Below are 14,869 nucleotides of genomic sequence, written 5' to 3' on the forward strand. Positions count from 1 at the left end.
GGAAAGCCTGGTCTACTATCACATTATTTGTGTCACTCGATGTGTGGGACAAAACCCCACTATTATGATTCGGAGGATTAATAATGAGGACTATGACCTTAGGAAGCTAAGCTGTAACCAAGCTCATCAAGTCTATATCCCATTTGTTCATATTCTTAGAGGACATCTTAGAGGACATTGTACTTTTTAAAGACTTTGCAATGTACATTACTTGTTTGAATGGAGTGACATAATTATAAGTCTTACACACTCCTTTTCCCAAAGCACACCTCTTCAAGAACAATAAAAATTAGAAAATAAGTTGCAATGCGCATAACATGTTAGTGCTTATAGACATGATCCTTTATGTGTATCTAGGTTTACAAGCCTCCATTTAGACATGATACGCAAGCATCCCTAGGGGTCATTGTAGTAAATGCCTCACTATTCTCATTTGTATGTCAATTAATATTTTCTTGCCTGCCTTTAAAGGCAAGGCAAAGTCAAGATTTTCATATTACTTTGGAAGTCTAAATTATTTAGTTTATTTGGGAAAGTGAAAATATATAAAGTGATTTGTGTGAATGTAGTTAACATTGTAAGCATTCGATGGAAGGGTTGATTTTGAATAAATATAAAACAATTTCATCGGGAGCTCACCTTTAGGTGCATATCACGTGAGCATCAAAATGTTTACTTAATGCTAAAAGGAGGAATAAGTGCTTAGTGCCTATCTCTTGAGTTTTGAATAAGTATTCATGCCCAAACAATATTCTTAAAAACAAAAGAAAGACCTAAAGAGCAAGTGTTATTTGATTCATTTTCTTGAACCAATTGTTCTCTCAATTATTTATAGCAAACTAAATCCTCTACCAAACCCTTATAAAAGGACATAGATGTGTATGTATGTGCAAACATACAAATAAACTTATTGTCTTTTATTGCTTCGATCCACGCTATTGGGGAGATAACGCCATCAAATTCATACAAATTCACTTACCTTGCCCTTGATAGGTTGATTTTCATTGACATGATGTTGCACAGTTCCCTAATAAGGTCGACATGCAACGCTGAACAAAAAGCATGTCATGGTCATAGCTGGAGATCGAACTCTAGCTAAGTACAAAATAGCGAATGGCATGATGAATTGAGGGATTATCTTGTAGAAACATGTAGACAACTTAGCTATATATATGGTAGAGAAATAAATGTGCACACATATTTTGTGAATGTGTTAGGAAACATGACTATAAAGGGCATTTGTACTCTCAAAGACATTGACAATTGCACACTTCTTTTGTGCTTAAGTGCATGTGCACACACACACACACACGCACGCACGCACGCACGCACGCACGCACACGCACACGCACACGCACATGCACACGCACACACACACACACATGCACACGCACACATCTCTGTGTGGCACAACCACCCACCTACATATGCTGATTACTTCTTCTCAAAAGCAAGGTCAAAACTTAAAAGTGAATGACTAGTAAGCTATGAAGCAAACACACAATAATACATTTAAAGTATCTTATAATAGATAACACCTTCTCGATTCAACATGTAGATTAGATTATGGTTGCATGAATTGTATGATGTAGGATAGACACCTTCTCGATTCAGCATGTAGATTAGATTATGGTTGCATGAATTGTATGATGTAGGATAGGTATGGTGTAATTTACAAGCTAAAATGTAATAAATATTAAGAAGTTATCATGTTCTAGTATAGATGCCTATTGTCATGGAGGGCCCCATCCACAAATTTGTTAGAAGTAATGCCGAAGTTATTGAAAAGTGGAAGTGTAAATTAAAAAGCTTATCATTTCTTAAAGTAACGAATTAGAGTATTGTTAGCACAAGTTTGTTAGTTGATATTTAATGTGCAAGTTGGAAGGCTCACTAATGTTTTTAAGGATCACAAACACTGGCTATAACTTCAATTAAGCTATAAAGTTTGAGGTTCTCACCCTTTTTTTCAACTTCTACCATTACCTACTTTATATGAGTCAATCTATGTTGTGTAATAAGTAACATTTATTGAGCAAAGAATTGGTGCAATATCAAGTTTTCCACAAAGAGCTTTGCTTTTAAGTATCACAATTCATCTTTTTGAGGCTTTTGTCCCAAAAGTCTAACAACATGATTGACCTTAGAGTGAAGAAAGATTTGACCAAGAGGTTGATTTTGCCTCTTGTGTTTGTAAGAAATTCTTTATTCTGAACTAGCATGGTCTTTCCTAGTATGTTCAAAAGCCCCCAGGGTGTTGGATACCCTCAAGCTTAAGGGGATAAAGCTTCGATATTCATGCATACTTAGCCTTGCCTTCATAAATGGGCTTACATTACTCATTTGCCAATTAAGAGTGGATCATTCACACCAAGCATGAACATGTTAGTGTTTCAATGTGGCCAATATAGTGCATAAATGCACTTTGACATACCTACTAGAATCTATGCTAGATGCCTCGGCCACACTCTAGTAATTGTGCACCTTATTAGGTATGTCTAGAAAAGGGAGCTCACATTAGCTATATGCCCTATGCCAATGAGTTATGTTTCTAGTTGTAATGCACAACCGATTATATTTGACTGTTCATGAATGTGCATGGTGATAATTCTTTAAATCATGGCAAGAGTGCACCATGGTGAAGACAAGCAAACAATTGTAGTAAACTATGAAATGAGCTCGCTCAAACACATTTTTGATTGCAAGCATGCCCTAAGAAGTTAAGTGGATGTTGTCCTATTCCTTCTCTAGCTTTGGTGTAAATGCTGGTATCGATTCTTCTTCATGTGACATGACTCTATGTTTATAGCCTCAATGCCCTAATAGGAGCTTGTATATTTGGGTGTGGCTTGCAAATACTATCAATAGTAAGAAAGTGTGGCTAGCATTCCTTGCTTCATGTGAAAAGAAGTATAGACCTAGGAATCTTGGCTCCACGTCACACACTTGCATGTCAATAATGTCCCAAGGGTTCTCACCCTTGATAATGACTTGTAGATACTATCAATGAAAACAACCCCTGCTTGGCTCCACGTGACGCAACTGTAAGTCAGCAGCCTTAATGTCCCAAGAGAAGCTTGTCTATGACCATGACTTGCAGATACTAAAACAACTGTATGGTCCTTGGCTCTGTGCGACACGGCTCTAAGTCAGTAACCATGATATCCCTAGGAGGTATTATATTTTACAGTGACTTGTGAAGTAGATGAGCCTATGAAAGCGACATGTGCGGGGGCCACAGAGGCCCAGTGGGAACTTAAGGTGCTCAATAAAGAAAAGGTTCCTGGAGAAAGATGATGGGGTCCAACAACAAAAAGAGGTTGGGAAAGTTCTAGATGCTGCACTAGTTGCAATTATAATAAGTAATAATAATAAAAGAAACAATAATTGAGGGAGAGACAAACTTTCCTAAATTAATTCGGTAATGTAACCAAGACTAAAAGTAGAAGTTAATGGGGGATTAGGCGTGGGTTAATTGGGTGGCGTTCACACGAGGGGGCCGAAAGGGGTTCGCGCTTGATTCGTCGTCTCGTGTCTGAATGTCCACAGCACTTGCCGGGGGTGTGTCTTGAGAGCCTGCTGGACCTGTGCAGTGGCTATGGTGGCGTCTTTTCCTCGCCTTTGAACGCTCAAGGCTCATCGATTTGCAGTTCCTCCCGGCCTCCATTTCTCATCAACATTCCTTCTCCACGGTCGCCATCCCTCGCCAATGTGTAAGTAAGCATCTCCATCCCTTTATCATTGCATTAAGCTTATTATCATTCCCCTTCCCCCTTCCCTGCTTTAAATAGGCACATTCAATGTTCCATTTCTCTTCATTCTTCCCTCTCCGGTAGCATTGAAGGTACTTGCGTCTTGCATTTTTGCTTGTTCCCTCCGTCTTTTGTTTGGATTGCATGATCCCTTCCTGGCTGCATGTCTAATGCATGGCGTTTCTCTAACCTCGCAGAGGCCTCGGAGGGTCAACATGGAGTGCAACAAAGATGAAGCTCTCAGATCAAAGAGTATCGCTGAGGCCAAATTCTTAGAGCATGATATATCTGGCGCACGGAAGTTTGCGTTGAAAGCACGGCAGCTGTTTCCAGAGCTGGAGGGAATAACACAGTTTATATCCGTTCTTGATGTCCATGCGGCGGCGGGGACAAGGACACTGAGTATAGAAGCAGATTGGTATAGCATTTTGCAGGTTGATCCTTCGTCCGATGATAACACCATTAGGAAGCAGTACCGAAAACTCGTTCTGCTTCTCCATCCGGATAAGAATAAGTCAGTTGGTGCAGAAGCGGCTTTCAAGCATGTCTCAGAAGCTTGGGGGGTCCTTTCTGACAAGGTGAAAAGGACTGCCTACGACTCCAGACGATGTGCTCAGTCCTCTCAGATCGTTAAGGTACCACAACCACGGGCCTCAAATATGCACACATTCCATAATGTGCCACGGTCGTTCACTGCCCGCCAGTCTCAGAGTCCAATGCCACATGTAGCACAGCCCCAACGTCAGCCTCCACCTCCGGTAGCACCATCTACGTTCTGGACTGCATGTCCTATTTGCAAGCTGCAACTAGAGTATCAAAGAGTACATGTGCACAAGAACCTGTGCTGCCCAGTCTGCCGCAAACCTTTCTTTGCTCGTGAAATTACTTGTGTTGGAGGAACCTTATTATGGCCTCAGCCAGAGAAGCAGGGCTTAAGAACGGATGCACAGGTAAATGGCTTTCATGTTGGGAGCTGCTTTTCTGAGACTAAATTATCGTGGCCACCTGCTGCAGATGTCCATTCATCTAAGGCAACATGTGCACCAGAAAACAAAGATGGAGTGAAGGAGGGAAAGACGTTGGAAGTTAAGATGCAGAAGAACACAGAACAGAAGGAACTCCTAGGAGGAAGGGAAGAAATACCTGCAGTGAGTTATGCAAAAAACTCACCAGAAAACAATGGGAAGGCAAGGGAAGAAAAACATGCAGAAATTCAGCTGCAGAAAACTGCAGAACAGTACCAAAACCTAAAGGGGCAGGGTTTGTTAGTGGAAGAGCAGGTAAGAACCAAGGAAGCAGCACATGCTAAAGCAGTTTTTGATCGACTCATAGCAAGGTCAAAAGGTGTGACTGAAATGTCAGAGGGTGAAAGGAAGGTTGCAGCTGATCAAATTATTCAGGATGAACAGTTTGGTCCATCAGACAAGGGGAAAAAGGTTGCAGCTGATGATGCAAATGACCAACGGCATGCAGATTCAGAGAATTGGACCACTTCAGGAAAACCATCAAGCATGGCTAGTGGAAGTGGTCAAGGAAAGGAGAACACGATCTTACAAAAAGCTGAGATTTCTTATAAAAGCAATGTTTCTGGTGCAGTGAATTCTCCTCTGTCAGATTCCTCCATCCCTCAAGGTAAGAGGATGGCAACAGTGGGCAATATTTCACAAACTGAGACAATCTTGGCTAAGAAGGCCAGAATAGATGACATGGAATCTATATCAAATGAGGAGAGCAAGGAAGGAATGATTGGAAGGGAGATCCATTTGTTACCAGGGGCCTCAAAATCAGGTGTAAAGAGAATGGATTCTTTATTTGTAGAAGCTGGCAGAAATGCTCAATCCATACTGAATGGTGCTTGTGCAACATATACTCATATGGATGCACTCAATATATCCTTTTATGATTTTAAGAAGGATCGTGCAGAGTGTGTCTTTTCAGCTGGCCAAATATGGGCTGCTTATGATAAAGATGAGGGAATGCCCCGGTATTATGCTCGAATCAGCAAAGTTGCATCTCTTCAACCTTTCAGAGTATATTTGTCTTGGCTTGAAGCACGTTCTCCATCAGATGAAATACTTGCATGGCTGGATTCTGGTTTCTCATATACGTGTGGAGAATTCAAACTTGGAAAGGCGGCCATTATCGAACATGCAAACACATTCTCTCATTTGATGGTAAGCCACACAGTTCAGAAAGGGGTTTATAAAATCTATCCGAGGCAAGGTGAAGTGTGGGCTTTATACGGAAACTGGGACAACATACTGTTATTAATTGGAAAACGTGAGTATGGATTAGTAGAGGTACTCACAGATTTTAAAGACGAGATTGGAGTGCAAGTCACAGAGCTAGTTAAGGTTGATGGGTTCAAGACCATCTTCCAGAAACAGAAAGGGGAAGGATGTGCTCAGTGGATAGCACCCCAGCATCTGCGTAGGTTTTCTCATCAGGTTCCTGCCCATCAGTTTTGGTCAGATCAAGATTCAGTAAAATTAGAAGGGAGCTGGGAACTGGATCCTGCAGCAGCTCCAAAAGGCTTGATGACTGGAAAACTGCTGGGGTAGTTAAGCATTGTTTCTTGGAAGTTCAGGATGGCTGTGTCCTCTGTGAATAATGAAACCACACGAGACACTTTATGATAAGGGCATTGTGTACATATGCGAATGAATTAAAAACGAAGTGGAAATGTCCATCTTAGAGAGTGCAACACCAAACTGGTTATTATCAACTGCAGGATCTCAGTTCAACGGGTATGCACCTTTCTATGATGTTATTGTATAAGGTCTTTCATCACAGAAATTCCATTGCACTTACAAAACACTGGATTGCTTTACTTTGGCAGGTTTTGTAAAGATCCCTTTTTGATACATGGAACATACAGTAAGTGTGTATGAAGGCTAAATTGTAAATTTTGTATCAGCATGACCATACATTGACCTTAGCCGCCGTAATGTAACCACATCAAGCAATTGTAACTTACAAAAAGTCCTCTGAAGTATCCTGACAGGATGATTTTGTTGGCATGGACTGCCCAAAATACTTGGAAGCAGTGAAGATTTTACTATTGTATCTCTGGTTTAATTTTATATTTGAAATTAGGGTTAGCTTTCATGGCTCCAAGAAGAGAAAAGCAGTGAGTGCAATCTCACTCTTGTTTCCCCATGTTTTCCTGCACTTAGTTCCTTATCATAGATGGTGTAGGTTGTTAGTTTGATAACGTGAAAAAAAACTGTATGGGACAAAAAAGGGCCAATATATGTAAGAACTTAAAAGGTTGCAAATTCGAGAGCTTAAAAGGTTGCAAATAATGGCTTATTATTTCGAGATACAACCCATTGCTCTTTACGGTCAGTTTGTGATCAAATGCAATGATAATCCTTCATGATGGATTTGGAATTCACTATTAATCATACCCGTAGTTCTTTGGCTTATTAACTGTTATTTACTTATACCAAGTATCTCTAATCTTGTAAGATCTAAAGCATACTACAAAACATTGTTTCCACACGGATTCCTTTCCGTTCTATTCAGGTCATGTCTTGCCTATCTTCACTCAAAAATTTTGGATATTGGATCCAAAGTTGAGGTGTGAGGCACTTTGGATCAATGCATTGAGCTTGCATGGATTACCTTTATGTTGACAAAAAGTGTAGGAGATGAGGAACTTATGAAAAACCTTGGAAATTGACCTAGTGTACAAGAAGACAACAAGGTGAGCCTTTTGTTGCGAGAAGAGCCTTCGTGAGGTTGGAAATTAGTAGAACAAGGGACTGCTTGAGGAGAAGTGGCAGATTGGTGTGTTGCACATAAGTGGTACTTAAAACTTTAGTGCTCGTTAAACCATAGGGTGGTGGTGTTGCTACTCATGATATGAATTGCTAGTGCCATTTTTCCTAGGGCATAGGACAATTGTAATTGCATGGATGTAGAAAGTTAAAATGAAAACCATCTTGATTTTGAAGGGCCAATTGTCTTGCACTTAAGTATCAAGAATTCCCAAAGCTCCCCTTGCACACGATTCTAACATAGAAGCATATGATGAAGATAGAACAAGCACATATCCCAAGCGTTGTTGATATACATGTGTGCAAGTTTGTCATCAACACAAGTAGTGATGGATGGCAAGGTTAAGAAAATCATTCTTGATACTAATGAGGTGGGGGATGTTCTCATGCTCAATCAAAGCCTAGTTTAGTATTCTTCATTGAAAACCTCTTAAACCTATGGAGATGATTCCATGGTTCAACCTAATTGCCAATGTCCAAAATGTAGTGGATAGATTTACTTTCTAATGTAGCTTCTTTCTCCAAAGAGTTTGCACAATTGATTCGAGTTAAAAGGTTTGCTTTTGGCCCTTGACTTGGTGCATGTTTTAATCAAAGTGGGAAAGGACACTTGTGAATGCATATTTAGAGCATGTGGAGTTCCAAGGTCATTCCTTGTCCCTTTGGGATGTATTGTAAATGGGCTTTAAAAAATACTCTATATACCACCTTGGGCAAGCCCAAATTGAAATAGGGTATATCTACTTTAGCTTGCTAATTGAAATATGCTAGCTTTCCAGTATTGAGAGTTTGTAGCATGGCATCAATTGGTAGGAGCATGTTAAAATCCTTGGGAATGTCCCAAATCACTTGTGGAGAATTTTGGATTGTAATGTTAAAAAAAAGAGGTAAGGATGCATTAGCTAAAAACTCCAATTGATGTTGCTATTGATCTCAAAGGAAACAAAGATACTAAAGAATGTTAAGTGGTCAAAATGTTATAATCTTGCTCAACACAATAAGATGTTCCTTCTAGCATCAATGAGCAATTGCCTTCTCTTGAAAAATTTTGGAGCTTCCAAAAGTTGGTAGAAACATACTCAACCATATTCATATCTCTCAATTGGATTCTACAGTTCAGTTGTTGGAGATGGCATGGTCAGAGCATGTAGTTGAATATCCAAAATATCTAAAAATAGATTAGTTCATGGTCCATGTATGGATTGTGATGCTATGTAGAAGAAGTAAAATTTGTGGATTTATTGTACCAAGAACTTGAAAGAGGGAAATAAAAAAACTTGAGAAATAGGAAAGACACGAAATGGGAATGGAAGACATAAACACATTCAAGATAACTTATTTCAAAAGGGTTGATGGTGATGGTAGAGAAATAAGCTTTTTGGCGATATCTTGGAAACCATGTTTAGATATAACCTTGGTTTAAGAACAAAAACTCCATGAACTAGATGGCCAATTTTTCAACATAAGGAACACACTTGTTTTTTGGGAGACTATATAACATTCATGAGCATTCTTGTTGTATGAGCATATGATGGCTAGAAAAAATTACACATTTTTTAACGTTAGTGTGGTGGAATACTAGACGTCTATTAGATGAATCATGGAGTGCATTTATATGACATTTATGCATGCAAATTGATAGTGTTCGATGTGTTCTCATTATCAACAAAAAAGCACAGAGACTAGCTACACCTTTTGACTTGATGATGCAAATCCTAGAGAGATTTCCTAAACCTTCTATTCCTTCCTTCCTTTTTGACTGTGATTGCCTATGATTATAAGTATGAACTTTGAGTAACCTTCTTGTACGAAATTTGATATGCTTGTCCAAGCCATGATAGCCTAAAGTACATATAGAGGAATTGATTAGCTTGAGTTCATTGTGATGGAAGCCTAAAAGTTCATTGGATTGTATTACCGTGTCAAAATTTATGCAAGTGGACGTCATCTTATATTGATGACCTAACTCAAAAGTTGAAGGCCTAATGCTTCTTAGGTGACAATATGCTTTGAAGGGATCTTGCTCCCATCCCGCATAGCGTCCTTGTGACTGTAATCACCTTTGGAACTTTCATTATTGAGACTAGCATGTCATACATGCTAACTTGTACATATTGTGTGTGCATCTGGTTGGTTCAAATTCAAAGCATTGTTCTATCTCATGCATTTAATTTTGTTTGATTGGGTTGAACCCTATGATCTATTATGTAATTGAATTTGGTTCTTTGTCTCTCATTGTGCTAACTTATATCACTTTTTTGTGGATGCAGTTGCTCGTGGCCTCTTCATCTTCATGCCTCAATGTTGTAAATAGTGAATATATTTATCTCTTAATGACAAGACATGGTTGAGAGAAAAGATAGTTGGTGAGCAAGGAAGGAGGGTGACAACAATGAAGAGAGGGTATACAACAAGTGTGCTTAGAAGTTGTATGAGCACCCAAAAAGTTTGGCGATAGCATTGGATGGAAGAGTGGCCCAATGCACAACCCAATTACTCTTTCAATGGGCTAATTTGGCTCATCTATAGTGAAAAAAAGTTTTTAACAAGGTAGTGATCATTGACAATGGTCAAGATAGTGTGGCCATGCTTAGATGTAGACATAAACAAGAGATGATGGAAAGTGGGCATGTGCCACCATGAGGGTATCAAGGTGAATGGTGAGTGTATAGCCCTCAAGATATTTGGTCAACCTCTTCACAACATTGACTTCCCCTTGTCCTTAGCCAAGACGCTATACATACACTTTGTGATGGGTCAACAAGTGGACTTCTTGTCCAAGGAGACCCACCATTTCATTGAGGACATATGGGCATAAAGTGTGGCCATTATGAGAGGGATGATTTGTAGTTGGCAATGGAAGGTGCAATATTAGATTTGCATGCAAGAGAAGATGCTTTGAAGAACAAGCTGGACTAAAGGGAGATGGAGTTTCAACAAGTTTTGCAATCCCAAACACTACCATAAGTATATATCTATATTGAGGAGTAGGTTGAAACTGATGCCAGGAGGCATATTCCACGGTGGATTCCGTGAGGTTTTACGGTGGATTCCGTAAACTTAGATGACCGGGGCTCATACGCAAAGAGGATTCTTTGTGCGAGAAGTTGATGGGGACGCCTGTCCTTTTCGGGCGTTTCATTAATTTAGTATGTTCATGGGTGATTCCATAGCGGGTGATTCCGCAAAATGCATATTAAATTAATAAACGTTTATGAGTTTAGAGTGCGCACTCGTAATAAATTAAGGTTAGGATTTATTTGTAACCAGTTGATTTATTTATGTAGCTGAAGACTGCTAGGTATTCACTTTTGTCGGTTTAATTGTGTTATTTTACTAACGATTGTGAATGCTTCAGTTGATGTGTAGAGATAGCAGCAGTGGCGGAGGAAAGCATTGGAGTCTAGCGGGTTTTCGATCTTTGGACTATATTTTGATAGGCGCCACGCCTATATTTTGATTATGTCTATAGAGACATCGATTATTTATTATTATTTTGTATGCGCTTATGCGCTTGGATATGTTATTTGTATTTGGACATTGAGATTGGGCGTGCCAGACACTATGGGCACCGTCCATTAGCTTTATTTTCCTATTTTTGGTAGAAAGCAAACTCAAAAGCTAAAAGCTTGTCATATTTTTGTAATTGGGCTATTTTTGAGCATAAAGATTGGAAATATACATTAAATACATGCTTTGTGAAGCGCTCACACAAGGCATGGGGGAGATTCAACCCAATTTGTCTCTTGTCTCATGTCGTGCTTGCTTTTACATTGGTCTTTGTGCTAAAAAGTAGAGTATTTTGTTCTTGGGGACCTTTGGGAATTCACTACGTGAGCTACCTGCGTCCGATCTGCGCACCAGAAACGTTCATATAGATTATTGAACATGTGGAGTGCCATGCAGTGGGTGATGCTTCTCAAGTAGTATTATTGTGGGACCACCTCATGTGCACAATACTCCATCCCCACACCATCATGTAGATTGTAGATGCACCCACATGCTTGATAAATATTTGTATGTAGTGCATCAAGCCATTCGACAAGGCAATGAGCTCATACTTTTTGCCATGTGAGCATCACATGCATCTAGTTTGATAGATGATTCTATCTAATAAGTATTCCACCTGCAAGATCCTATTTCTAGAAGCCTTGTACAAGATATTTAGAATTCCTTATACATAGTCTCAAAAGGGTAAACAAGAGAGCACTCCCAATGCTACTGAGAACTTATTTAATTAAAGTACAATTGAGGATTGCAATGCAAGCAATGGCAAAAGTAATACAATTGCATGATTTTCTATTTCTTTTCAAATATTAAAATTTACCAATTGTGGACATAATGAATACTTTTTTCACTCTACAAGTTAAGTGTGATGCTGCAAATTAATTAAGCATGGCAAATCTTCAAGCTTAAAAATTTGGATGGGTTGATAATTTACAATGCTTAATGGTTTTTACGTTGAAAGGCTAGTAGAGAGGAAAACACTAATCCATTGTTATATCATATTGTTGCAACTTGATCAATATTACTTGGGATTGAGTCATCCTATGGCCAAGACGATCCTTAGTGTTTGTGCCCACTATGTATAGGTTCATCTGGATCTCAATACCTTAATCTTCAACATGATCACAATTGTATATCCATAGGGGCATACTCTCCTCTGTTATCATTGTTCCCAAGAATCTGCAAGATCCTATCATCGTAATACGTGTATACAAACTTCTTGGCCCTATTTGTCAATTTCGTTGCCAATTTTAAATAGTGTTATGCACATATTTATATGTGCTCTAATTCTCCCCATAACCACTTGCACACGTGATATCCTATCTCTTCAATGGTTTTGCATAAGATCTTTGCAATGTACTCCCTTGATTTGATCTTTCTTGTGGTGTCTAACTATTAGAAACGTCTCCCCCCTTGGTGAAACCAATATGATGTTTATTAATGGTCATAGTTGAACATTGGATCACCAACCATTTGATATAATGGTACACCTAGTCGTGTTAAAGTTTCATAGAACAACCCTCTCAACCTAAATTTTCACCTTGAGTGGCACTTATCAAGAACATCATGCCATATTGAGTGATAAAATTATGGGGAAAACCCCCCCAAACTACCCAATCTTCTTCTATACATGTTTCTAGTGATCATTATCCATAATTGTCATTGCATGGATAGCCTTAGCAAAGGCCATTTATACTTCTCCTAAAAGAACCAATTGTCACATTGCATGGATGGAAAAAAGAGATAGCCTTAGCCGATGTCATTTTTCCTTCTCCTAAAAGTGTCACACGAGAACTCTCATGCCTCATGGAGAGAGGTTGACATATACTCAAGTGTATGCATAACATGTCGTCTAACAAGCCTATGGGTCCATGATAATAATGGTAGATGGGTCTCAGCTACACTCTGCATTACCCAAAGTAGCCACCGCTTGCCATATAAAGCACGTTTAGATAAAAGGCCCCATAATCGACCAAGTCTTGTCACATCATCAACAGATATATCATCGTTAGGGCCACAACTAAAAAATGGGTCTTCTTCATAGGGATAATTTGCTAATGAATCGAAAAAGTGGTTCCAATGTCGTGGAACCAACTAAAGAGACACTATTCAAACTCACCAATCAGGTCTATAGTAGCGCGATAATACATACAAAGGATGAGATTTCATACCTTGTATAACGTAGACTAGTAGCTTCCTCCATTGTGGCATATTCAAATCTCTTCGGAGCTAGAAGCAAGGGAAGTTTGAGATTGAGAGGAATTTGTCTTGTTGATAATATTGTGTGAGTCAAATATCTCGATCTTAGTGCATAACACTTTTATAGGCAAACCCCTCTTGATTTTTTAGTGATCTCAGATGGCTTTGATTGCTTATTTGGAAACTAGGTGTTGATATACATGCATGGAATTATTTAGATTACCAAGAAAGTGATCCCTAATGCAAGATGCATTGCTTGAATTCACAAGTTGATAGAGATTACACTCCAATGCATATATCTACCCACTAAGTTTTTAAGAAATTGCCACTCTATCCTTGGTGACTTCTTTTTATAGTCGTGACCCCCGAGGGGTCCAGTAGGGTTTGCCGTATGGTACCACATGAGTGTAAGGGAGGGGGGTTATTTAATGGAAGGAAGGTACATTTTATAAGGTAAGGTCCCATAAATAGGGGGTAGATAAGGGTATTTTCATATATTTCTTGCACGTAGGTGACGTCTCCTTATTAGTACTAGTGAATCCCCCGTCGGGACCTAACTTTGCATTATGTTGGTCATAGTGGAAGAAGCATTGGTCATCTTTGAAAGCTTTTAAATCGATGCCCTTATATTCTTGGACACTACAATGCACATGGAGCTAACAAGTACGTGATCAATGATCATAGGTGTAATGTTAGTAGTCAAAATGCTCATAATAATATAAAATAGACACACAAGCAATACAACAATCCACACAACAATCAATCATTGAAACTTTAACTTTAAATATATAAAAATCAGTACAATTGAAAATCAAAACACATGCACTCACATGTGAATGCTCTCACTACATCATTTTAATAGCTATAGATTGAAAGGTGAAAAGGGTGAACGAAAATGAGAGTATAAGCAGAAGTAAGAAGCAAGATCTATGGAGGTTGGATCAAGAAGAGAGAGCAAGTCCATGTTGAGAGTTTTGGCAATTACACCCATTTGTATGCCTCTTTCTATAGAGTAGTGGGCAAGGGAAATGCAAGCAATCTAGAAGAAGAGATTGAATCCCATATGCACAATGGTGGAAAGTGCTACCTACCTAGAAGACTATAAAGCATTGTACTTGTCTATCATTTGAATGCAATGTCATAGTACTTTTGTCCTTTCAATCAAGTGTCATTGTCCACTTACACAAGATTGTGTTTATGAGTCCAACCTTCAATGTCCTTTCAATCAAGTGTCATTGTCCACTTACACAAAATTGTGTTTATGAGTCCAACCTTCAATCTTGGAACCTAATTCGCTTATGTAATAGTCAATTGTCATATTTATGTCTTATGGGTCTTGTCTTTATCTTCCATCCTCCATAACCATGCTCTAGATCCATGCTTTTCAACATGGTATCAGAACCATAATGAACATGGCTCAGCTTAAGCAAACCTCTCTCTTAGCTCCTTTTCATCTCAACTTAGCTCATGAGCTCATTTCTCACTTCATCTCCACTCTATACTTTATGTCTACCATAGCCAGCCTACACCCTACCTCCTTTGAGCTCTTAGATCTCTTCATAGAAGCCATGTCTCATCACAAATACTTTTAGAGATTTCTTAAGCTAAAGATGCTTCTTTTTGGCATAT

At 39.0% G+C, this 14,869-nt stretch overlaps 1 protein-coding gene across 3 annotated transcripts; it reads left to right on the top strand.

Moving 5' to 3' along the window:
- The first annotated feature begins 3,508 nt into the window (after positions 1–3,508).
- LOC148024604 (uncharacterized) lies at positions 3,509–7,053 on the top strand. Of its 3 annotated transcripts, none has more exons than XR_015693323.1 (3): positions 3,509–3,717; positions 3,950–6,499; positions 6,592–7,052. XR_015693323.1 is itself a non-coding variant. In XM_087694230.1 (2 exons), the coding sequence occupies exon 2, from the start codon at positions 3,968–3,970 to the stop codon at positions 6,311–6,313; it is 2,346 nt and encodes a 781-aa protein (XP_087550356.1). In that variant the 5' UTR covers positions 3,509–3,717; positions 3,950–3,967; the 3' UTR covers positions 6,314–7,053. The 3 variants fall into 3 exon arrangements, 1 of the variants encoding a protein (XP_087550356.1); XR_015693324.1 differs by having other exon boundaries at positions 3,509–3,713; XM_087694230.1 differs by having other exon boundaries at positions 3,950–7,053.
- The last annotated feature ends 7,816 nt before the right edge of the window (positions 7,054–14,869 follow it).

This window comes from Lygodium microphyllum, chromosome 15 (assembly GCF_053477565.2).
Source record: "Lygodium microphyllum isolate KBCC chromosome 15, Lygodium_microphyllum_v1.1.10, whole genome shotgun sequence".
NCBI classification, from domain to species: Eukaryota; Viridiplantae; Streptophyta; class Polypodiopsida; order Schizaeales; family Lygodiaceae; genus Lygodium; species Lygodium microphyllum.

Coding starts and splice junctions, on each gene's coding strand:
- LOC148024604 (XM_087694230.1), top strand. CDS start 3,968: ATGGAGTGCAACAAAGATGAAGCTCTCAGATCAAAGAGTATCGCTGAG.